The sequence below is a fragment of the Carcharodon carcharias genome, chromosome 17 (genome assembly GCF_017639515.1).
Source record: "Carcharodon carcharias isolate sCarCar2 chromosome 17, sCarCar2.pri, whole genome shotgun sequence".
NCBI lineage: Eukaryota > Metazoa > Chordata > Chondrichthyes > Lamniformes > Lamnidae > Carcharodon > Carcharodon carcharias.
Genome location: NC_054483.1, coordinates 14549578 through 14576257, shown reverse-complemented (window position 1 = coordinate 14576257; position 26680 = coordinate 14549578). Strand labels below are relative to the sequence as shown.

General features: G+C 43.6%; 1 protein-coding gene across 2 annotated transcripts in view; it reads left to right on the top strand.

The window, feature by feature from the left end:
* ido1 (indoleamine 2,3-dioxygenase 1) overlaps positions 1 to 23107 on the top strand; it is a 73350-nt gene extending 50243 nt beyond the window's left edge. For both annotated transcript variants that reach the window (XM_041210141.1, XM_041210140.1), the window contains exons 6-10: positions 1524 to 1623; positions 12103 to 12220; positions 12827 to 12878; positions 18440 to 18588; positions 22453 to 23107. In XM_041210141.1, coding sequence (XP_041066075.1) covers positions 1524 to 1623; positions 12103 to 12220; positions 12827 to 12878; positions 18440 to 18588; positions 22453 to 22823 — 790 coding nt within the window. In that variant the 3' untranslated portion in view covers positions 22824 to 23107. The remainder of the gene's footprint in view (positions 1 to 1523; positions 1624 to 12102; positions 12221 to 12826; positions 12879 to 18439; positions 18589 to 22452) is intronic.
* The last annotated feature ends 3573 nt before the right edge of the window (positions 23108 to 26680 follow it).

Below are 26680 nucleotides of genomic sequence, written 5' to 3'. Positions count from 1 at the left end.
CTCCACCATTTCCGCCAACTCCAGCATGATGCCACCACCAAACACATCTTCCCTTCACCCCCCTTATCGGCATTCCGTAGGGATTGCTCCCTCCGGGACACCCTGGTCCACTCCTCCATCACCCCCTACTCCTCAACCCCCTCCTATGGCACCACCCCATGCCCACGCAAAAGATGCAACACCTGCCCCTTCACTTCCTCTCTCCTCACCGTCCAAGGGCCCAAACACTCCTTTCAAGTGAAGCAGCATTTCACTTGCATTTCCCCCAACTTAGTCTACTGCATTCGTTGCTCCCAATGTGGTCTCCTCTACATTGGAGAGACCAAACGTAAACTGGGCGACCACTTTGCAGAACACCTGCGGTCTGTCCGCAAGAATGACCCAAACCTCCCTGTCGCTTGCCATTTTAACACTCCACCCTGCTCTCTTGCCCACATGTCTGTCCTTGGCTTGCTGCATTGTTCCAGTGAAGCCCAATGCAAACTGGAGGAACAACACCTCATCTTCCGACTAGGGACTTTACAGCCTTCTGGACTGAATATTGAATTCAACAACTTTAGGTCGTGAGCTCCCTCCCCCATCCCCACCCCCTTTCTGTTTCCCCCTTCCTTTTTTTTTCCAATAAGTTATAAAGATTTTCCTTTTCCCACCTATTTCCATTATTTAAAAAATAAAAAAAAAATAAAAATAAAAAACAAAACCCCACTAGTGCTATACCTTGAGTGCCCTACCATCCATTCTTAATTAGCACATTCGTTTAGATAATATCACCAACTTTAACTTTAACACCTATGTGTTCTATTGTACTATTGTCATTGACATCTTTTGATGATCTGCTTCTATCACTGCTTGTTTGTCCCTACAACCACACCCCCCCCACCTCTCTCTCTCTCTCTCTATCTCTCTGCCCCCCACACACACACCTTAAACCAGCTTATATTTCAACTCTTTCTTGGACTCGAACGCAAGTTCTGTCGAAGGGTCATGAGGACTCGAAACGTCAACTCTTTTCTTCTCTGCCGATGCTGCCAGACCTGCTGAGTTTTTCCAGGTAATTCTGTTTTTGTTTTGGATTTCCAGCATCCGCAGTTTTTTTGTTTTTATTTTTGTTTTTATTATCTGAAAGGAATTATCTGCTTTTATTTCAGGTTTGCAACTCTTGCCATTTTTCATTTTATATTTTAATGTTTCCTGACTTAAAATCTTGCCTCATCTTCTCTTCTTGTATAAACCATTCTGAGTCATTCCTATATGTGCCCGATGTTAAATGTAATTTTGACGGTTATAACAATTGTGCAAATAATCTCTTCAAAGAAGTTCCATCCCAATTATGTTCAGTGTAAGTGCTCCGTTTCAAAAGTGTACAAAATTTAACAGGTCAAGACTGCAAGGATAAGACTTGTACATCTTGAGTATGATAAACTGTAGATGGTTAAAAAATTGTGGCAGAGGAAGGTTTGATATTGATAGCTTTTAAGGTGGTAGTTTGCAATGGCCACTAGATGGTAATACATTTCTTCCAGAAATTTGGACATTATCTTCACACTGCCAGGAGGAGACAGCATCAAGGGATTCTTCCTGGTGACACTAGAGGTGGAATTGGCAGCTGTACAAGGCATCAAGGTACATCCAATAAAAGATAAAACACGTTCAAGCTTAAAGTAGTAAAAGTGCGATGCATAGTCCAAGATCATGCTGGAATTTTCTGATATTCCTTTAACTGTGTAAAATCTACTGGTGATTTAGTTTTTAAGTTTGTTATCCAGTAGTTATTTCCTAACTAGATACACACTAGCTTTCAAATGGCCAACATTGTGAAACAAACTGCTTGCGTCCAACACTTAAGTTGAAACATATACAACTTTTGTTATGTTGAAGTTTACATCTGCTTCATTTCCAAACCGAAAGTAGTACATCTCATGCAATCTAATGTGATCTGACTGCCTTAATCGCCTCCCTCAGTGTCCTAACTGGCTTGTGGATGTCATGCTGCCAAGTCCCTGCAAAAGCGGTCCTTTGTTGCTGTTCATAAAGTGACAGTGTCTTACAGATAGCTATCCTCTTTTTTCTCGCTGTCGAGGGATGCTGGGCCTTCAAAAAATCTTTCTTCATAGCAGCACTATTGAGATGAGGGAGTTCATTAGAACATAGGATATGGGACAGAATTCTACTTGGCCATTTAATAATACAATGGCTGAAGTTTTACATCACCTCTCTTGCTCTATCCCCATATTTCTTGATTCCCTCAGTGTCCAAAAAACTATTAATCTCAGGGTTCAATACACATTAGCTAAGCACCTACAATCCTCTGGGGTAGAGAATTTCAAAGATTCACAACGCTCTGAGTGAAGAAATTTCTCCTCAGTCCTAAATGGCCAACCCTTATCCTGAGACCTAGATCCCAGTTGTTGACTCCCCAGTCAGGGGAAACAGCTTCTCAGCCTCTACCATGTCAAACGAACTTCAAGTTGTGTATATTTTTTATTCATGGGATGTCAGCATTGTTGACAAGGGCAGATCGATCCCTAATTGCCCTTGAGAAGGTGGTGATGAGCCACCTTCTTAAACTACTGAAGTCCATCTGGTGTATGTATATTCACAGTGCTGTTGTGGAGGATTTCCAGGATTTTGATCCAGTGACAGTGAAGGAATGGTAATATAGTTCCAAGACGGGATGGTGTGGCATTGGGGGGGGGGGGGGGGGGGGGGGGGGGGTGCTTGTATGTCATGGTGGTGTTCTGCTGCCCTTGTCCTTCTAGGTGATAGAGATCGTAGGCTTGAAAGGAGCTGTCGAAGGAGGCTTGGCGAGTTGCTGCAGTGCATTTTGTAGATGTTTCACACTGTTGCCACTTTGCGTCGATGGGGGAGGCAGTGAATGTTTAAGGTGCTGGATATAAAGGATATCAAGCAGCCTTCTTCGTCCTGCATGGTGTCAAGCTTCTTGAAAGTTGTCGGAGCTGCACTCATCCAGAAAAGTGGAGAGTATTCCAATACATCCCTGACTTGTGCCTTGGTGGACAGGCTTTGGGGAAACAGGAGGTGAGTTATTCATTGCATGATTCCTAGCCTCTGACCTGCTCTTGTAGCCACTGTATATGGTTGGTCCAGTTCAGTTTCTGGTCAATGGTAACACCCAGGATGTTGATAGAGGGGGTCTTAATGATGGAAATGCTATTAAATGTCAAGGAGAGGCAATTAGATTTTGTATTGTTGGAGATGATAATTGCTTGGCATTTGTGGACACCAATGTTACTAGTCACTTATTAGCCTAAGCCAGAAGATTGTGCAGGTCTAGCTGCATATGGACATGGACTGGTTCGGTGTCTGAGAAGTCATGAATGGCACTGAAAATTGTGCAATCATCAACGAACATCGTCAGAAGGAAGGTCATTGATGAAGCAACTGAAAATGGTTGGACTGAGGACACTACCCCAAGAAACTCCTGTCGGAATATTGTGGAACTGAGATGATTGACCTGCAACAACCACAACTATCTTCCTTTGTGCTAGGTATGACTCCAACCAGTGGAGAGCTTTCCCCACCCTGATTTCTCTTGACTTTAATTTTGCTCAAATGCTGCCTTGATGTCAAGGACAGTTACACTCATCTCACCACGCTGCCTCAATTTTATATAAAGCACTACATGTATTAAAGGCAAAAAGGAGCACCTCCTTTCACCTCTGCACCAAATTGCTACTTACTGAATTCTCAAATTCCCATCCTGTTTGCCATGCACTTAATTAATATTGTGATCTGTGTTTATGCTCTGTGCCTTAGATCAGCAGTATAGAAAATACAAGATAAAACTTCTGTCTCACATAAACATGAAAGCTTGTTGTCCTAAAGTTAGAATTATTTGGCTGTTGTCATGTATTAATTTTATTACGTGTAGTTTGTACTGAGGTCATTTTTAGAGCTAATTAAACATTTGATGTGACTTTGTTTTGCTGTCCAGACTCTTGTTCATCTAGGGCACTGAATCCTAAAGCTTCTCTTTGCTGAGACAAATTAAATCTCTACTGAATTGAAGGCTATTGCCTTCAGTATTTATAAACGTAATCATTTTCTTCAATCGATATTAATATGATAAGCATGATTCCCCTGTAATATTTCTCAATTACCATGAAGCTTGGAAATGAATTTTCACTTATACGGTGAACTATTGCCATGGAATCAAACTAGCTAACTTCTAAAAAGCATTTGATAAAATGACGCACAACAGACTTGTGAGCAAAGTTATAGTTCATGAAATAAAATGGATGGTAGCTACAGCAATATGGATACGAAATTGGCTGAGTAAGAGGAAACAAAGTCCAAAGAAGAGTCATATTGCACTCGAAATATTAACTTCTGTTTCTCTCTCCACAAATTTTGCCAGACCTGCTGCATTTCTCCAGCACTTTCTATTTTTATTTCAGGAAACAGAGTAGTGGTTATGGTTGTTTTTCAGACTGAAGGAAGGTTTTTACCTTTCTTCCAGCCTTAGGCAAGGTAAACACACTGTGCTGGGAGAGTTGAGTAGTTGATTACCTAACTGGTTGAAGCTCCAGTTCACTTTACTTTAAACTCAAGGTTCTTTTGTGCAGCTAAGACAAACAAGTGCAGCTTTGGAACTGATTGCATACCTGGAAGTCTGGGAATGGGATGTTGGGTGAGGAGATATTCCTTTCCTTTTGCTTTTTCTACCTTTTTTTACCATGTAGGAATTGGTTTTTACTCTACTACAGGGAGAATAGCTAGTTGGTTGGTAAGTACCTGATAAGTAGTTAAGGTCTATTCCAGTCCTAAGGTTTTCCTAAGGTTTAAAATAGTACACGAGCTGATTAATAAATAAGTGAATAATACAATTAAGTAATTAATTAAAATACATTAAGAATAGCAGAAAAGGTGATGTGTAAAGGCTACATGTAGCACTTGGGAGCTTCTGGATGCCAGTGTGATCCAGGGCAAACAAACGTACAGTAAATGTTTGTGGATCGAAGAGCTTTGGCTCAGAGTCATGAGCTGCAGGCTGCATTGTGATTGAGGCAACCGGGGGTGCAAGGCCTGAGGCTACTTTGGAAAGGGGGCGGTGGTGTGACGGGCAAGGGCTACACTGCAGTTGATGCTTGTGCACAAGCATGTGCGGGGTGGGGGGTAGGAGGGAAGCAGCCATGCATTAGGGAAACCTTGTATAAAGCGACCATTATCATCCTGATTTGGATTAGTCTCCCCCATGGTTCAAGCTAACAGTGCAGCCTTGCAGTGTGGGTTAGGAGAATGCCTGCACCTGAGCTGAGAACAGCAGACAGTCCAGTGGTTGAAGCTGCCGCCAGTTAGTCAGGTAGATTGGGGGTGGAGGTGGGTGGGGTTTCAGGCAGCCATACAATGCACTAAACTCTGGCCATCCAAGTGGTGGCCAGCACTTTCCGGGATGTGTTAAGGGGCCTTTAGATTTAACCAAGAGAAGTTCTTAGAACACCGAAGCTAAGCCCCGTGTGCTCTCTCTTTCATCCTGCAGGAGGAGCACATCAGGAGAATGGAGCCTGGTGACCATGCATGCCTCACGCAGAGAGAGCAGAGACAAAGGAGAAGATAGTGATGGATGTACCTGGCTGGACAAAGGGAGGAGCAGCACCCTCGGGAAGAAAGGGTGTCTGGGGCTCCTGCACAACATGATGAAGAGACACAGTGAGCTGTTGCTGTTTGGCGCTTAGCTAGATCCAGGGCTAATAGATGCTGCCTTTCATTCCTGAAAATGACCTAGAACCAATGTCGTTGAAGACTGCGCATGTCTAGGGAACCGGGTGGTCACATCTACCAGCTGCTGCAGGATTTGGCTCCTCAGGGACATGGAGGGCATCCACTGCCCGTGGCTGTGAAAGTGACCGCTGCATCCAATTTTTATGCCAGTGACTCCTTTCAGGGCTCCAAAGGTGGCCTCTGTGGGACATCGAAAGCCTCCATTCACAAATGCATCCATGAGGCCACGGATGCCATCTTTGCAAAAGCATACAACTTTGTGCATTTTGCCTGGGACCAGGAAAGCCAGGATGCAAGAACACTGGGATTTGCCCAGATCTAGGTTTGCCACAGGTGCAGAGTGCCATTGACTACACTCATGTGGCACTCAGATCTCTGTAACAACAAGCAGTCCACAGTGTCAACCACAAGGACTTTCATTCACTGAATGTTCAGCTGGTGTGCGACCACGAGAAATGCATCCTGCATGTCTGCACGCAGCTCCCAGGAAATGTCTACGCCTCCTGCAACCTTTGCAGTCTCGGATCCTTGACGTCTTCCAGGATCCATAGAAGCTGCAGGGATGGCTCCTTGGGGTCAAGGGCTACTTGCAGAGAAAAACCATTGAAAAATTATGGTGCAGAAAAAGGCCATTCTTCCCACTGTTTCTGCGCCAGCCAACAGGAGAAAAAAGGAACTAGCTGCTCATTTTAATCCCACTTTCCAGTACCTGGTCCGTAGCCTTGCAGATTACAGCACTTCAGATGCAGATCCAGGTACCTTTTAAATAAGTTGAGCATTTCAGTCTCAACCAATTTAGGCAGTGAATTCCAGATAGGCTGATGACACCCGTGCGATGGCCTCAGACTGCAGCAGAGCGAAGGTATAACAAGGCTCATGCTGCAACTCACACCTTGGTGGAGCAAACCATCAGGATGCTGAACATGAGGTTCCGGTGCCTAGACTGGTCTGGTGGAGCCTTGCAATGTAGTCCACAGAGGATACACACATAGTCGTCGCCTGCTGTGCCCTTAAAAGGGGCTGAAAGCACACAGAGAGAATGATGGAACTCTGACGCCTGCTCATGACATTCTCGCAGCAATGATAAGCACCATTGAGGTGCAGGCTTCACTAATGTGTCCAGTGAGCAAGATGCCAGACCACCACTTTGGTTCGAAGGCTGCACAAAGCACAGGGCAGAAGCCCTGGATTGAGACACCTGCCTTTATCTTATGCAGGAACCGAGGTTTCACATCTGAGTGACACAAACACTGTTGATCAGAACAAGGAGCTATAGGCAGGGAGACATTATTGGGAGTTTGTTTACAATAATGAACATTACGTACAAGTGATTAACACCAGTGCCCAGAATGTGTAACTACAGGGCTTGGCCTAATTAGCCAAATGGTTATGGTACTGGGTTTGTAATCCCAAGATCAAGAGTTCAAATCTCACAATGGCAAACTATGAAACAATGTAACTTCATCTGAAACAGATGGAAACAGGTTTGTACTCGAAAGAGTTACAGGGCTTGGCCTAAATAGCTAAGTGGTTATGGTACTGGGTTTGTAACCCCAAGATCAAGAGTTCAAATCTCACAATGGCAAACTATGAAACAATGTAACTTCATCTGAACAGATGGAAACATCTTTTGTACTCAAAAGAGTTACATCTTCTTCCTAGAGAGGGAGCACGTGGTGTCTGCCGGCACTCTCAAGGCCTTCCGTGCTCGGTGGGCACCACGGGGACTGGGGTGCTTTATTGACCCCTTTTATCACATTTTGGTTTAAAGTTGTAAGTTTCCTTTAAACTTTGTTCTTGGTTTTACAGCTGACCTAAATTAGGGGCTGTGCCTGACTTATCCCAATTTTGTTAATTTAGTTTGATTGGTTTTAACTCATAAAAGTTACATCTTCTTCCTAGAGAGGGAGCACACAGTGTCTGCCGGCACTCTTGAGGCCTTCCGTGCTCGGTAGGCACTGCGGGGACTGGGGTGTTTTATTGACTCCCCATTAATCACATTTTGATTTAAAGTTTGTAAGTTTCCTTTAAACTTTGTCCTTAGTTTTCCAGCTGACCTGACTTAGGGGCTGTGCTTGATTTACCCTTTATTTTGTTAATTTCGTTTAATTGTTTTAACTCCAAAAGAGTTACATCTTCTTAACCTTCCTGATACTGCCACTACGTCTTGACATACGAGCATACAAATTAGGAGCAGCAGTAGGCCACAGTGTGACATCAAGGAGCCCTAACAAAACTGGAGTCAGTTGGAATTAGGGGGAAAACTCTCCACTGTTGGAGTCATACCTAGCACAAAAGAAGATGGTTGTAATTGTTGGAGGTCAGTCATCTCAACTCCAGGACATCACTGCAGGAGTTCCTCAGCGTACTGTCCTCAGCCCAACCATTTTCAGCTGCTTCATCAATGACCGTCCTTCCATCAAAAGGTCAGAAGTGGAGATGTTCGCTGATGATTGCACTACGTTCAGCACCATCCGTGGTGACTCAGATACTGAAGCAGTCCGTGTCCAAATGCAGCAAGACCTGAACAATATCCAGGCTTGGGCTGTCAAGTGGCAAATAGCATTCATGCCACACAAGTGCCATGCAATGATCATCTCCCACAAGAGAGAATCTAACCATTGCCCCTTGATGTTCAATGGCATTACCATCACTGAGTCCCCCACTATCAACGTCTGGGGGGGTTACCATTGACCAAAAACTGGTTTAGTCATATAAATACTGTGGCTGCAAGAGCAGGTTAGAGGCTAGGAATCCTGTGATAAGTAACTCACCTCCCAACTCCACAAAGCTTGTCCGTCATCTACAAGGCACAAGTCAGGAGTGTGATGGAATACTCCCCGCTTGCCTGGACGAGTGCAGCTCCCACAACACTCAAGAAGCTCGACACCGTCCAGGACAAAGCAGCCTGCTTGATTGGCACCACATCCACAAACATTCACTCCCTCCACCATCGGTGCACAGTAGCAGCAGTGTGTACCATCTACAAGATGCACTGCAGGAATTCACCAAGACTCCTTTGACAACACCTTCCAAACCCACAACCACTACCAATCTAGAAGGACAAGGGCAGCAGATAGATGGGAACACCATCACCTGGAAGTTCCTCTCCAAGTCCCTCACCATCCTGACTTGGAAATATATTGCCGTTCCTTCACTGTTGCTGGGTCAAAATCCTGGAACTCCCTTCCTAACAGCACTGTGGGTGTACCTACACCACATGGACTTCAGCGGTTCAAGAAGGCAGGTCACCACCACCTTCTCAAAGGCAATTAGGGATGGACAATAAATGCTGGTCTAGCCAGTGAAACCCACATCCCGTGAATGAATTTTAAAAAAAGTTGGCCCATCGAGCCTGCTCTGCCATTCAGTAAGATCATGGCTGATTTGAATGCAATTTCAACCCCACATCCCTGCCTGCCCCCAATAACCTTTCACCCCTTGTTAATCAAGAATCCATCTAGCTCTGCCTTAAAAATATTAAAAGGCTGCTTCCACCGCCTTTTGACGAAGAGAGTTCCAAAGACTCACAACCCTCAGTGACCCCTAGTTCTAGATTCTGCCACAACAGGAAACATCCTCTCCACACCCTGTCAAGACCCCTCAGGATCTTAAAGGTTTCAAAACGCTTCTAAATTCCGGTGTGTCAGTGTCTTGAGGCAGGACACAACATTGACAGCATGGTTGGCTGCTGGATCCTAACTTGGTAGAGCACCACCGACTTCACCGTCAGCACAGGAACAGTCCGGATCTTCACTGGCCAGCTGGATGGCTCTCTTTTCTAAGTCCATGAGGACCTTGATTTCAAGCATTCCTCCACCAGTCTGCGACCTCTCATTCTTATTGTGTGCCAGTTTGTCCTGCATGAATACCGATGGGGAGAGTGTAAGCGGGAAGCCTACCCGGCCAGATGATAAGTATGCCTGGCATGTATGGGTGCTGAGTGATCCCATGGATGGGATGAGGACAATGAACGTATGTGTGAGAGAGTGAATGGTGATGTCCCTTGAACGGGCAGTGAGAGAGATCCCTGTGAATTTGTGATGGGTTTGTGATTGTGAGAGTTGAGAGTGATGAGAAGGGTGACTTACCCTGGCGGAACGGAGATCATCATTCATCCTCTTGTGGCACCGGATGGCTGTCCTCTTTTACAGGATATTGGCACTCACCACCACTGCCACCAGCTCCCAAGCCAGATTGGTGATGTTGCTGACCCTCCTGTGGCCAGAGTGAGGGTAGAGGACATTACAGCTGGCCTCTGCTGCGTCCAAAAGGTGCTCGAAGGATGCATCATTAAACATGGGAGGACTTCAGTCTTCCTGCCTTTCAGGACCGTGTCTTCTTTGCAGAAGACCTTGTCTGGAAGCACTGAGACATGTTCACGTGGCTGCACTGTAAAAATGTTGTCCGACATGAGGAAGCGGCAAGGTGACGTCATGGCAGGCAAATGAGAGCCCGCTCACCATTGAAACAGCGAGTTTCCCAGGAATGCATTATTAATGATGTGGGATTGAGACAATACGGTGTGAAAAGCTGCCATTGCAGTCGGCGGGTAAAATGTTCTTTTTCCCGCCTGCTACTGTACTTCTGGGACAATTCTGCCCAATATGTCATCACGTGTTGAACTGGAAGTTTGTTAATATTGATAAGTTTTTGATTTTTCATACACCAAACTACCTGATTCACAATTACCATGACATCCATAAAACATAAAACCCAGCAAAATTACTTTTTCTAAGTATGCAGGGAGGGAGGGACGTCTTCCATTTACACAGTACCGTTCACAAATGCTTCATGTCCTCAAAGTACTTTACAGCCAATTAAGTGCTTTTGAAATGTCGTCACTGTTGTAATATAGGAAACACAGCAGTCAATTTGCGCACAGCAAATTCCCACAAACAGCAATGTAATAATGAGCAGATAATCATTTTTAGTTATGTCGATTGAGGGTTAAATATTAGCTAGCACACCACAGATAACTCTTCTTTAAAAAAAGTGTGTTATGGACAGAGAGAGATGGTGGGATAACTTTCCCCTTTTTCCTCACCTCTCGGTTATCCACAACAAGATGCGGGGATCTTAGACTTGGATTTAGAGGGAGTGCTTTAAACATTTGAATGTTGTGATTTTCGATAATAAACATGGAGCAGGCTTTCATATATGTTTAAATCAGAAAAGATCATGTTTATTCACAGAACTCCCTGAAGTGTAAACACAACAAATACACTCATTCCCTCTCACACACACACAGACAAGAAAAGATAGATTCTAGAGAATAAAATGTGCAGCTAAATTATCAACAGAACAAGAAGCAAACAATGTGGTTAAATAGTTCTTTGGAATACACACATTGCAGGCCTGGATGGGTTCTTTGGAGAGGAAGGGAAGTTGGAACTCTCTGGATTTCCAGAAAAGTTTATGGTCTAATTTATGTAGAGGCAAATCTTTGCAGATGAAAATAAATCAGTCCATCTCACACACTGCATGGTTGACTAGTTGTTAGGCAGAGTTCTATTCTTTTGGCTGGAGGAATTGTCCTGCTTGCCCTGTTGGTTTCCAGACTGACTGGTTCTCCAGGTTCCTGGAGTAATAAGATTTATTATCTGTAACTAGTTTTGGTCAAATGATCAATATGCCTATTGTCCACCCAGAATGATATAGTCTTGAGCTAATGCAATACAATGGAGAACAGATGGTGGTCTTTCACACCTACTTACGAGTTGACTGATTTTTTAAATATAGCTCTCATTGTTAAATTTCGAGCTTGCAGACAGTAAATGTAGGAGTCCATAGATTTTGAGTTTTGGGTCAGCCCACAATCAAAGGTCTGAATTCCACAGATCATTTTCGTCTTGGTGTGTCCATTTAAGGGAGGATACCCCACGCATGGTTATTGACATTTAAGAACTTTCTGGAAGCATGTTCAGACATGAGTTAATCCTTTGTTCAGAAATCACAGATGGTCACACAACCCTCTGCAGCCATCTTGGGTCAAGTAAATTGTCCATATGCCATGTTGTTCTTTTATTTTAAAAGTAAAAAATATCCATCACCTCCCTATGCTAGCGGTTATATGACGCAAGCATAGCAAGAGTGCCATGGGATCTTTTAATTCCACCCGGATTTGAGGTCTCATCTAAAAGATAGCACCTCAAGTTCTGAGTAGTACTCCCTCAGTACTGCGCTGAAATGTCAGTTTTTGATTATTGTGTTGAAGTTCTGGATTGGGATTTGAACACACAATCTTCTCAGGTGAGAGTGCTACTAACTGAGCCACAGTTGACATCATTCAAGAAGAACATCATGATATCAAAACTGATGTTTATTTGAATTGATATGTTACATTATCATCCTCCCCAGGCTATTTCCATTGCAACTGAAGCAATATTGAACCGTGATGATGATTCAATTAAAAATGCTTTGCAAGATATGGCTAAATCAATTAGGAAGATGAATCATTCTCTCAAGAAGATGGATGGTAAGTTCAAACACATTGGCTTACCTGTTCATCCGAATGTAATGCTGACCGAGTAATTTACCATTGGTTGTTTAAATGCCTGAAATAGCATCATCATTTAAACTATATTGATATTCTATTATAATTTGTAGAAAAACAATGGCTATTGAAAAGATGAAAAGGATGACTGAAGCACTTCTGACAGATAAGGCTATTGAAGGGTATGAAACATCATGAGGAGGGTTCCTTTGACCTTTGAGATTTCCCATGTATAGAAGGATTCAATTAAGAAAAAGACTTACAAGGTTTTAGTCTGCATGTTGCATGATGGATATCAGAATTTTCAGAACTAGTACTTACTGTAATGAGGTTTTAGTTCAGTTCTGCATACCTGCCACTCTAAACTCTGCACTCAGTTCAGAGGATGGTTAATAACTCTTCAGTTTTAATGCTAGGATGTAACAAAACTTCAGTGAACTTAAATTCAAATTGGATGCCAAACTTTAGCCAGACTTAAGTCTAAAGCCCAGCTACTTGCTACATGAATATTATTCCATGGATGAAGCCATTTGGTCTCTAGTTCACGTCATCATATCAAACCTGATTTTCTGTCTCTTTTCTCCCTAGAGCATGTGGATCCTGACACTTTTTATGGAATAATTCGACTCTTTCTTTCTGGGTACGTATTCACTTTTAAAGCACTGTGCCTGACTTCCAATAAGTATAATCACATAGAAATTGCAACACACCAGCAGCTTGTTTAGCTCAACATGTTCACATTGATGCTGATTCTTTACATATGCCGTAGATGGGGAGATGATGGTATAATGGTAATGTCACTGAACAATTAATCTACCAGTAATCTGAACAAATACTCTGGGGACATGCATTCAAATCCCACCATGGCAGCTGATGGAATTTAAACTCAATCAATAAATCTGGACTATTGAGCTAGTCTCAGTAATGGTGACCATGAAGCTATCATCGATTGTCGTAAAGACCCATCTCGTTCGCTGATGTCCCTTAAGGGGAGGAAATCTGCCGGCCTTACCTGAGCCTGACCTACATGTGACTCTGGACCCACAACAACATGGTTGACTCTTAGCTGTCCTCTGAAACGTTCAGTTCAAGGGCAGTTAGGACGGGCAACAAATGCTGACTTTGCTAACATCCCATGAAAGAATACAAAAAAAGGTAGTCCTAATGTCATGTGCCTTCTACGTTCCTAGATTGACTTTTTCTTCGACTGCCTGTCTAATTTATTCTTAAATGCTGACATGGTTTCTGCTTCCATCATAAACTGAAGTGGAAGTGCATTTCACAGTCTCACAACACGCCACGTAAAAATAATTCTCCTGCTCTCTGGCATACATCTCTTACATTTAATCCCGTAGCTACATCTGATCATTCTAAAACCGTTAATCAATGAGAACAGTTTTGTTCTATCCACTCTGTCCTATCTCTTCATAATTTTAAACATTACTACAGTTACTTAATCTGGTTCTGGTGAAAGATCATCGACCTGAAATGTTATCTAAATGATATCACCTGATGTGCTGAGTAGTTCCAGAATTCCTTCATTTCCAGCATCTGCCATATTTTTAAAAAATTCGTTCATGGGATGTGGGCATAGCTGCCTAGGCCAACATTTATTGCCCATCCCTAACTGTCCTTGTTCACAGGGCATTTAAGAGCCAACCACATTGCTGTGGGTCTGGAGTCACATGTAGGTGAGTAAGGACGACAAATTTCCTTCCCTAAAGGACATTAGTGAACCAGATGGGTTTTTGCAACAATTGGCAATGGTTTCGTGGTCATCATCAGATTTATAATACCAGATTTTTATTGTATTCAAATTTCAGCATCTGCCATGGTGGAATTCGAACCTGGGTCCCCAGAGCATTGTCCTAGGTCTCTGGAATATTAATCCAGTGACAATACCACTACGCCACTGCCTCCCCAAGCTCATGTCTACCAAAAGCAAGCCCCATTCTTCAAGTCTTTTTTCATATTTTTACTTCCTCATATTAAGCAGTATCCTTTCGAATCTGTGTTGTAACATCTCAAATGCTCCAACATCCTGCCAATAATGTGCATCACAAAACTGCACACAGAACTCCAGCCATAGCGAGAGGAACAGATGTAGACCTTTCAGCATCTCAAGCTTGTTTCATCATTCAATTAGATCATGGCTGATCTTTACCTTAATATCTATTTGCCTGCCTTTGTTCCACATCTCTTTACATCCTTGGCTAAGCAAAAAAAAAACTGATCTTAGTCTTGAAAACTCCAATTGGTCCAGGAACCAAAGCCTTTTTGGGGGAGTGAGTTCCAGGTAGCCATAAACCTCTGTGCTAAAATTTGATTCCTGATTTCATCATGAACTGAAATGGAAGTGCATTTCACAGTCTCACAACACCCCATGTAAAAATAGTTTCTCTATATCGACCTTATCATATACATGAATCATTCTTAATACTGTACTTCAATTGGATCACCCTTCAAATTCTAAACTTGAGAGAATAAAAGCTTTGTTTCTGCAACCTGTCCACAGTTTAAACCTTTAAGCCATCGTGTAATTCTAGTGATTCCTCAGTCACTTACCACCCCACCCCACTGCATGCAATCACTGGCCTGATAACCATCCCCCATCTCTGCCCTGCATCCATCTCTAACCTCATGGGTTTATCCCCAACCTTGCAAACCACACCATACCCACCTTAACTCATTCTCTCTAGCCTAAGGGGCTAGAAATTTAGCCAAGCTTATCAATCAGATATCTGAGTGGGGATTCTGTTTGAAAAAAAAGACTGCTGCATTCAGAGAAATTTGGGGTTTCTAACCAGAACTCACTCCTCCAAGTCTGGCACCAGATTCAAAATGATGTCGAAAAAGGGGAAATCCGTGCACAGGGATCATTGGATCTTTGTGAGCTGCTTTCTTAGAAGTCGGCTGTCACTTCGCCACTGACCATGAAAGCCAGTCTGTAAAAAAACAATTATATTAGTTTTGCATAGTTTGATAGGGTTAGGGTTTGGTTCAACATCCCTTGCAAGTATTTTTCATATTCCCTTATTTGCCTTGTATCCCTTTGTTTCTTTTTATTAGCATTCCCACACTGCTGAATTTGCCTTGAATTTGTCTTAAGATTTTAAATCAAGTTGCCTTAATATCTGAACTTGTGTTTGCTATAGCTCTGGCCATAGAACCTAGATTCTATCTAAGAAGTTGTCATTAGTTGAAGCAACTAGAATGCAAGACGGGAAACAGTAATCTGCTGAATTTACATCATTTGGGAAACTGAACATCATGACAGTTCTTACATCCTAATTTATAGCAAGCAGTTTAACAACTTAATAAAATGGTACATTCATGGATAAATTGTTTCCCAGCACTTGAGCAGAGCTTAAGTTTTATGTTCCGATAACAATTTGGGTCTTGTGGATACACAAAAGATTTAAAGCAAAGTGTTATAATAATTAGACTGCTTTCTGGAATAATTGTAGACAAGCTCATTACTGCAGCAGGATGATGCTGTATTAATTCTCTCCTCTCTTGTTGTCTGGTTCACAGATCTTTCTGCTGCAATACTTAAAATAACAAAAATATAACCCCTGCAACTTGACAGCCAAAAGTGGTCAAGATCCATGATCCACAATAGTTCCCAACATGATTTTAATGTACATCAATTGCTGTATAATTACATGTTCTTATCTAGGTATCTTCACAGCTTTCCTCCCACAGCCTCTACATCAAGCGATTTCTCACCCTAGGTGATTTCAACCTCCATCCAAATTCGTCAAGCATTTTCTCCTATTAGTTCACTGGTCTTCTATCCTCCCTTAATCTCCCCCTCTACATAAACTCTCCAACCCATACTCATGGCCAACCCTTGCCATTTCATGTGGCCTAACTGCTACTCACATCATATAAATCATCTTTAAGGCCATCTCTGAAATATTTCTTGGATCTCTCTCCACCCACATCCCTTTCTTCCTTGTGTCCAACATCTGTTTCAAAATCTTAACTGTCTAGCATTTGGTCCTCCTTTCACAACAGCTCTGCAGCTACCAATTTGCTCAACCGCACACTCACATCCATCTTAAATGTCCTAAACCCCCATTAAAACTATTATTCTCTTTTACCCTGGCCATTCCTCCAATAAAGCCCTCATTTCCACTTTATGAAATCCAAGGGACAAAGACTTGAAGTGATATGGTGGACAACTGGTGTAGCCATTCACCAGAGTGATAACCTACGCATCAACTGTTCTTCTGCACATGTGCATTAGTATGTGCTCAATACTGTCCCACCCTGCCTGCCCATCCCACTCTTCCCAACTAGAGCTGCACATACTCATCTTGTTTGCAGCTGTGCAATTGCCTAGCTGCCAGACCTGCAGCTTGGAACTCGGTATGGGAGTGGGAGAAGGCCCCAGTGCTGAATCAGTTGTGGGGAAGCGGGGCAGAGTGAAGGGAGGCCTTGAACAGGGGGAAGGGGAAAGCCTGGAACTTGTGGAGGATATGATGGGTGAGGAAAGAGAGAAAGGCCTGCAAGGGGGAAACGAAGCAAGGGAAGGGCTGGAATTCACAAAATGGTTGATTTGCTCAACAGGACTATTTTGTTAAAGCCAGAACACAAAAGTATAGGTACTCTTATCAATTCAAGAAGCATCTCCATTTTTTCTAAGACATAGTCCCAGATCTTCTGGTCCCCAGGTTGTTGGAGTTGGACATACCCCACAATATGCACTTCGGGATCCTGGGAAGTCTGGATGCAGTGACTCAGTGGAAATTGCCCAGGGAATCTGAACTTCAAATGGGCAATTCCCCTGCTCTCTGGGGCCCTCCAACAAAGTCTCTGTCTTTAAATTAGAGTCAGAGACTTTGGTAAGTAAGTTGGAACTGTCCGGAGTAGTTACTCAGGAAATGTTAGACAGAAAAATCCTAGTCTAACTCCTAACAATACAACTGACCACCTCGACCTCCCAATCCCCCCACTCCTCCTGACCCCAGGGCTTCCCCCTCCAACTCGACCTGACTATCCCCCACCAGCCGCCAAGCCCTCTGACCCCCGACTTGACCTGACTAACCCACGATCCACCTTATCCACTCACCCACCTACCCACTTCACCTACACTGCCCACCTGCCATCCTGCCCACTTACACACCTACACAATCACTCATATACCCATTCACTAACACATTGAGAAGCTTGGGGATCTTTAAACACTTACCAGAATAAGGTTGCTAGTGCCGTAAAAAGGAGGCTTGGCTCCTGTGCATATTTTCTTCTCCGCTCTTTACGAGAATTCCTGCACTGAAGAAGTTCTTCAGGATCATGGATCGGAAGTCAAAGCCTTTTCAATGTATGCAGCTAAGTGGGTAGTTTTCTGTGTGATCAGTGTCAGACCCAGGGGTTCTGGCTCTGATCAGAAGTCTTGGGCCAATTTATTAGTTGGTTCCAAAAAATCTAAGGAATAAATACACTGGAATACTATCAAGGTGTATCAGTCCTTCTCCATAGCGATGAGCCTGAAGACTATTTGGGACTTTGCATGTGCACTCAGTCGGTTATGTGCCAAAACCTCATAAAGCTGACTCCAAGCTGGGGGCTGCTCGCTGCCTGTGCCAGGTGGTGGGTGCATGCGCTGGTGTGGGGTGAACCAGTGAGGAGAGTATGGTGGGTGGTACCAAGCCAGTGGATATGCAACATTGCTTAACAGAGTTACAGTTGCAGCAGAAGGCTGTAAAACAGACTTTCTGTTGCCTGATTTGGCAGTTGTTTTATAACCAACACAGGCCTTCACGAATGTGTAACAGTAACATTCCCCAACTATGCAGTTCCAGAAGTCAAGGGGTGAAGTGGAAGAGTTGGCAAGTCCCTGTCTTTAGTTTTGTTATTCATGGATGGATTTGTTATTCATGGACGGCTAAGAAAGACACTGATGACCTGGAGAGGTCAGAACAATCTTTTGGGGGATGGAGAAAGCAGGACTCGATATTTCACTAAAATCCAATATTTCTTCCAGAAATTGAATATATTGTATAAACTGCTTGAGCTTTGAGAAAAGATACCACAGAGTAAGCCTGATATTTTTAAAAAATTGAATCACAAATACGTTCCTTGCACTCCAAGTATCATCTTCGTAGCCGAGTTCAAAATGGATGAATCACCGTGTCAAACGAGTGTACTGAAGTTCACATGAAATGTGCCGTGATTCATGTCACTTTTTTGCAGATGGATGGATAATCCAGCCTTTCCCGAAGGTTTGTTGTATGAAGGAGTGTGGGATAAACCTAGGCACTTCTCGGGTGGAAGTGCCGCACAAAGTTCCACTCTGCAATCCATTGATGAATTTTTGGGAATACGTCACAATGAGGAAAGTGGTAAGCACGGTCCAGTGCTTCATTTGAGCATGTATCCACAGGACACACAAAAACACTTGAGCTCTCAAATGAAATGGGTTTGAGGGTGTATAACGTTTAATGAATTGGTCTGGAATTCCTTCCTCCGCTATGTTAGCTTAGGTGTCAATAAAATTACTTTAAATGTGTTAATTCTGCTGCTGAAATATAGGAGAAAGGAACTTCAGACCAATTCTTTAAACATTTATGTGCAAGAATTTCAGAGTCACGGCTTTATCATGATGACATCAAGAAATGGAAGTCCTTAAGACAGGCAAAGGCTATCAGACACAGACAGATGGGTGACACCATTGACACTACCAACCTACTACTTAAACAGGTAATCTACTGAGCGAATCAAAAAGATTTCCAAAATAAACTGCAGCCAATTTATGAAAAGTATACATTATATTTACTTAAAACATTGCGGTTAGCGTACTTTATTTTCAGAGGCTACCTCAAAGGCAGCAAGACATTCCTCCACAATCCAGCTGATGAAACAACTTTGCTTTGAAAAAGGTCATCTATGGGTACTTGTTACTTATTGTTACCAATAGGGGAAGAAAGATAAACTGAAACCCCAACTCTCTTCCCTTACTGTCTGCTATCAGTCTTGTTTTCTTTTGGAAACGTAGATCTGTGTTTCTAAGCCCATTTAGCATATGGTCAATTTAAGTAACCAACAGCAGACTTTCATGGGCTTAAATAGAGAGAGTCATTTATTCACATTTCGAAAGCCTAGATGCTATGTCAATCATTCCCAGACACACAAGAAAGGCGCAGTTAAAGAAAATTGTATACTTTTACAAGTGTAAACCAAAAGAATAGTTCATAATTCACATGTTGGGTTGCTGGAAGAAAAATAGTCACTGTGGGCCCAATAAAGAAAGGAGTCTATTTCCACTCTTGAATTTCGTTCAGATGGGTTCAAATAGCTGAAGTCGGATATCAGGATTATTGCAGGATTCCCTCAAAGAGATCAATGTTCTGCAGCGCACAGTGGTTTTTGTACCAGGAGGTCTAATTTATTTCCAGATGGACTTTGAGTTTTGGAATGAGGCTGGGAGGCTTTTTTAAGATGTTCAGCCTCCAGATTCTTAAAGGCAAAGATTTTTGCTGCAGTTGCGTTCGCGTTTGGTGTTATCTGCAGAATGCCCAGATCTTTCTAGGTCTTTAGATAAAAACTCATTATTTCCAGCTGGATTCAGTTACATGACCAATATTGGTCGTGTCCACCCAGAATGGCTTAGCTGAAAGCCATTGCTATACAATGGGGATAATGGATGGGTCTTTCACACTTACTGAGGATGAAATGGTTTCTACACAGCCCTCATTATTAGGGTTCCACATTGGAGACATGGAGTGTGGACTTGTGTTTTGGATAAAGCCTCAAACAATAGCAAGTGTAAATTCCATGGATAGTATTCGTCTTGAGGTGTCCTTTCCAGGGAGAGGCCTCCAACCTGTGTGATGCAATTAGGAACTTTACAGAACCTTGAAATAAGTCTATGTTGAAGTTGCAAAGGTCATCTGACCTTAGTAGCCATCTTAACAGCTCATCAGTGTGCATTTTAAATCAAAGGCAGTTCTAGAAACTTCCATATGAACAGAGTCCATATTTAAAGTTATGAATGTGACATGCCTTTACTGGGTTTAACTGGGTTATCCTATTCCTAACACCTCTAAGATTACAACAGAGAGACAACATTGGTCAAAAAAAATGAATTAACTAGACAGATTTGCATCAACAAATGGGGTTTAGGTTGTTTGAAATGTACCAAGAGAATACTGAGGAGCGCACTAGAAAAATTGAAAGTCATCTCCTGCCTCAAACTGTTACTGTCAATTAATGTGATTTCTGTTGTCACTTCGTTTCTATCGATGGGGAACCTATTTTTTAAATTTTAGCTGCTATGTCTTTAGAAATGTTAGCAGTAAGGTTTACTGCTGTGAATCTGTTAAGTACTGTCTTTATCTAACAGACAGGTTTGACTCACTTCATAGTATCAATGTCACATTCAGCAAGCCAACAATACTTTTTAGCTGGAATCCATACGAAGAAGCATAAAACCATGATCTCACAATACTAAGTAAACAACTGTAATCAAATTAAACATAATGCTTCCAGGCAGATTGAATTCATATAATGAAAGTGATCTGTTGACTGCAAAATAGCATTTACGAGCGTTGCCTTATGCAGCTTATACGTAAAATCTGCTCAACCATTGCTGCCTTTTTAGAAAATTATAATTAAAATTAAAGCAAACTACTGTGGATGCTGGAAATCTGAAATAAAAACAGAAATGCTAGAAAACCTCAGCAATCTGGCAGCATCTATGAAGAGAGAAATAGAGGCCCAAAAATTTCAATCAAGGTGGGATCTCTGTGTCCCATGCTGATCGGACAGAAATCTTCCCACTTTACTTGCTTTGACTTCCGATCCACAATACTGAAGAATTCCCTCAGTTCAGGAATCAGCACAGAAGCCACTACCCAATTTTTATGGCACTAGCTGCCTTAAGGTAGTTTAAATGTCCAGTATGAGTGTTAGTGAATGGGTGAGTGGATGAATGAGTGGATGGGTAGGCTGGTAGGACGGGTAGGTGGGTGAGTAAGTGGATAAGTCAGTGAGGTAGTAGGGACGGAGATGGGTAGAGTGGCAGGTGGGGGGAGGTGGTAAGGTGGCAGGTGGGTAGAGTAGCAGGTGGGTAAGGTGGTAATAGGTCGGTAAGCTGACAGGGTGAAAAGTAGCTAGGGTGGCAGGGTTGGAGGTGGGTAGGTGGCAAGTGGGTAGTCAGGCCGGGTGGGGTTATCAGATTAGGGGCTCGTCAGATTGTACAGGAAGAAATCAGGTGATTGGGAGCAGAATCACAGTGTCGGGGCTTAGTCAGGTGGTGGGGGATGGTCAGGTAGGGTTGGTTGGGGAAGAGTTGGATGGCAGTGGCTAGTCAGGTTGGGTTGGAGAGAATCAGGGGGTTGAGGAGGAGTCGCGTGATTGGATTATTCAGGATGGGTCACGGGATGTTGGGGAGTCAGGGTGGGTAGGCAGTTGGTGAGGGCTAATCAAGTCAGGTCGCGGGGGGAGGAAGGTTATGGAGGCCAGTTGTTTCAGGTCGGCGGGGAGTCAGGGTGGGCAGGGGCAGTCACATGGTGGCGGCTAGTCAGATTGGCTCAGAGGAGTCTGGGGAGAGTTGGATATGGGAGCTAGTCAGGTGATATGGGCTAGTCAGGTCAGGGTGGAGTCTGGAGTAAGAGGGTAGTCAGGCAATCGAGGGGGTGGTTGAAGGGGTTGGGGGGGGGGGGGGTGGGGGGGGGGGGGGGAGTCGACGAGGGGCCTAAGGGGGTCAATTGTGCAGTTACCCAGGTCCTGTGTACCATTTTATAGTTACCCAGTTAGACTAGGATTTTTCTGTCTAACATGTCTTGGGTAACTATCCAGTAATAAGTCTGAACTGTCTAAAGTCACCGACTCTAACTCAGATTTGGAGACTTTGTCAGAGAGTCCTGGGGAACAGAGGAATTGCCCATCGGAATTTCAAACTTCCTGGGCTAATCCCACGGAGTCAATGCATCAGGACTTTCTAGGGATATTGACGTGCATCTTGGCTCATATGCTTGGTCTCTGATGATCTGGAGACTGGAAGGTCTGAGCCAGAGTTAACGTTTCAAATCCAATATGACTCTTCTTCGGAACTGGACTCCGAACATTAACTCTGATTTTCTCTCCTCTCAGACGTTTATGTTTCCAGACCTGCTGAGTATTTACAGCACTTTCTGTAAAATCAACACTGATAACATTTGTTTCCAATCTTGATATCTAATTTGATGCTATATTTGGAATTACAGCTGAATTCCTACACCGGATGAGGGATTACATGCCTCCATCACACAAGGCATTTATCCAGACGATAGCATCAGGTCCATCTGTGCGAGAGTACATCGTGCTTAGCTGCAATCTTGCTCTCTGTGAGCTCTACAATGATTGCATAGCTGCCCTTGTTGATCTGAGGAACTATCACATCACAGTAGTCACTCGGTATATCACTATAACTTCAGCGAAAGCAAAAGCAGAGAAAGCCAAGCAAAATAGCTCAGTGCAAATATTACAGAAAGCTCCATCTGCCTTAGAGAAACGGGGAACGGGTGGCTCAGGAATCATGTGTTTGCTTAAAAGCGTCCGAGACTCGACTAAAAAAGTAATGATCGACAAAATTTGATGACATCAATGCAAGTTAACTGATTTATTGTAATATTATATGTAACTAATATAGAATTTTAAGTAGGCAACGCAGATTGTTTATTGATAACATTAGTAATGGCAAATGCTCAGTCATCATGAAACATCCAAGACAAAGATACTTGCAGTCAGTGCTAACAGACATCAGCTACCAGCACAAACAACTAGCTAAAACAAATAGGACACTTTAACAGGATTTAAGAGTTTGCATTTTTGACATAATCAAACATAGTTAATAATATTTATGATTGTATGGTTTATATATTAAATGTTATTTAGGAAATGAAATCTGCTGGCCTTTTTGTGATGTGAATGACTCTTAGCTGCCCTCTGAAAAGGTGTAGCAAGGCACTCAGTTGTAGAAACTGCTATGACAAAGATGAGAATAAAATCCAATGTACCATCCAGAATAAAACTAGACATCAGATTTGGACACAAAGACACACAGTCAAACCTGTACAGTCCTCCTTATTAACATTTGGAGACTTGTGCCAAAACTGGGAGAACTGTCCCACAAACTAGTCAAACAACAGTCTGACAATGGTCATTCTCATTGAATCATACCTTTTAGCAAAATCTTCAATCACTATCTCTGAGTATGCCATTTCCCATGAGCAGGACAGTCCCATCAAAGGTGGTGGCACAGTTGTATACTGTTGGGAGTGGCACTGGGAGTCCTCAAAATTGACTCTGGACCCCATGAAGTCCCATAGCATCAATTCTAACATGGGCAAGGAAACTGCAATCTGATCATTACCTAAAACCATCCCTCAGCTGATGAATCAGTATTCCTCCATGTTAAACACCACTGCGAAGAAACACTGAGGACATCAAGGGCACATAATGTACTCAGGATGGGGACATCAATGCCCTTCACAAAGAGTGGCCCAGCAGCACCGCTACTGACAGAGCTGGCTGGGTCCTAAAGTGCATAGATACTAGGCTGGGATTATGGCATTTGGTGAGAGAATCAACACAAGGGAAAAACCTACTTGACTCCTTCTCACCAACATACCTGTAGCAGACGCATCTTTTCTTGACCGTATTGGTTGGAGTCACCAGCATACAGTCCTACTGGAGCCAAAGTCTCATCTTCGCACTGAGAGCATGCTCTATCATACAACCTTGATAAATGAGACAAATTGAGAACAGCTCAAAACCGAACATCCATAAGACATTGAGATAAAAACAAAAAAACTGCGGATGCTGGAAATCCAAAACAAAAACAGAATTACCTGGAAAAACTCAGCAGGTCTGGCAGCATCGGCGGAGAAGAAAAGAGTTGACGTTTCGAGTCCTCATGACCCTTCGACAGAACTTGAGTTCGAGTCCAAGAAAGAGTTGAAATATAAGCTGGTTTAAGGTGTGTGTGTGGGGGGCGGAGAGATAGAGAGAGGTGGGGGGTGTGGTTGTAGGGACAAACGAGCAGTGAAAGAAGCAGATCATCAAAAGATGTCAACGACAATAGTACAATAGAACACATAGATGTTAAAGTTAAAGTTGGTGATATTATCTAAACGAATGTGCTAATTAAGAATGGATGGTAGGGCACTCAAGGTATAGCACTAGTGGGGGTGTTTTTTTTATTTCCATTGTAAAAAAAAACACCCCCACTAGAGCTATACCTTGAGTGCCCTACCATCCATTCTTAATTAGCACATTCGTTTAGATAATATCACCAACTTTAACACCTATGTGTTCTATTGTACTATTGTCGTTGACATCTTTTGATGATCTGCTTCTATCACTGCTTGTTTGTCCCTACAACCACACCCCCACTCCACTTCTCTCTCTCTCTATCTCTCTCTCTCCACACCCCCTCCACCTCTCTGTCTCTCTATCTCTCCGCCCCCCACACACACACCTTAAACCAGCTTATATTTCAACTCTTTCTTGGACTCGAACTCAAGTTCTGTCGAAGGGTCATGAGGACTCGAAACGTCAACTCTTTTCTTCTCCGCTGAGAAAGAAGTCATGTTTGGTAATGGGGGGGGGTTGCGGAACATCCATTGCAGTTGTAAATACCTTTTTCTGTCAGAAACCCGCACTTTTGAAACGGCGCGGCTGTTTCAGGAGGCGAAGGGAAGGGTAACCGCGTGATGATGCGACAAACTCTTGATTTTAAAGTAGATCAGATTACGGATCTTGAGATGACCTGAGGTTGTTCATGATTTTTTTTATCTCTCTTCTTTCGGTGGTGCCTGACTTTCTTCCCCCCCCGCCCCCCCCCCCCACACGGTGAGTTGCGATAGTGGAAGGGTTGAAGAAATTGCCGGTCCTAGTTTAAAACAAAATGGCGGCTCCCGGGACACCCCCGACCTTGCTCCCGCTCCGGCCGCCAGCCCAAACCGTTAACGGTCCAGGCACGCGAGCCCCTGTGGCCCCGGCACCGGGACATGTGCTTCAAGGAGCTGGTCAATCACGTACCCTGTGCCTCCCAGTCCGCCTCAGGTATTGTGGGGGGGGGGGGGAAACGACCCCTTATTTTTAACCCCCCACCCTATCAGTGTTCAATTTAAACTTCCCGGCAAGATTGTGCTGGGTCTTAACTGCCAGCCTCCCCAAAGACATGAGGTGCAGCAAAACCGAGAGAAAAGATATGTTTCCCTACCACCCATTTTCTTTGAACGCTTAATTAGAGAGTGGACCATGTGAGATTGAGACGAGGAGACATTTCTTCACCCAGTGAGTGGTGAGCCTGTGGAATTCGTTACCACAGAAAGGAGTTGAGGCCAAAACGCTGTATGTTTTCAAGAAGGAGTTGGACATAGCTCTTGGGGCGAAAGGGATCAAAGAGTATGGGGAGAAAGCGGGAGCAGGCTATTGAGTTGGATGATCAACCATCATCACAGCGAATGGTGGAGCAGGCTCAAGGGGCCGAGTGCCCTACTCCTGCTCCTAGTTTCTATGTTCTATATTTTTATTCATAGATGGTAAGGATAGGCTACTTGAATAGCAGTTAACCAGCTAGACAATGGCAAGTCCTGTATTCACTTTCCAATTGGCGTTGAAAGACCAAGGGCAGAATTTTCTGGCGGGCAGGCCCGACCCAATCTCCGGCGGGTGGGGGAGCTGATCCCCGCCGGAGAAGCGGGCCGTGCCGCCATTTTACTTGGGCAGGCAAGTTAAGGCCTGTCCAGCATGACATTCGGCGGAAAGCGCTATGCGCCTCCTGTGCGGGCGGGCGGGCGGGGGGGGGGGTTGTTCACCAGAAGCGAGAGTGCACTTTTTCGCACATGCACACGAAAGAGCGCACATCTCCCTGAAGCTAAATGCTGCCTCAGGGAGATCGCTGACACTTTTAAAGAGATGAAAAATAGAAAAAAAAAATTCCCTAATATGTCCCCCTCACATGAGATGGGACATGTTCATAAATTACAGTAAAACTTTATTAAACTTTTTAGAACCCTGCACGAAACCTCATCTCGCCAGTGGATGAGGTTTCATGTTTTCTCTATTTGCCGCCAGGGCTCCTGGCCTGCCCGCCAACCTTAAGGTTGGACGGGCAGGTCCTTTAATTGTTTAAATGATCCTGTCAATGGCCTCAATTGGCCATTGACAGGTCAGCAGGCGCACAGCTGATTTTGCTGCGCCCCCGCCTTCCCGAAAATTTAAATGGGGCGGGATGATGTCGCGGGCCCTGCCCCCTGCTCACCGACGGCAAAATTCTGCCCCATGTTCCAGCAGGATGATGGATGATGAGAACATGGGTGTGGTTTGACTGGAGGCCTGAGGGTGCTGTGGCAATTCTTCTGGGAGTAATTCCCACCAGAGTTGTTGAACATTCCAAATCTTGATCGCCACAGTTGTTATCCCTGCCAACTGTCGTATCAGTTG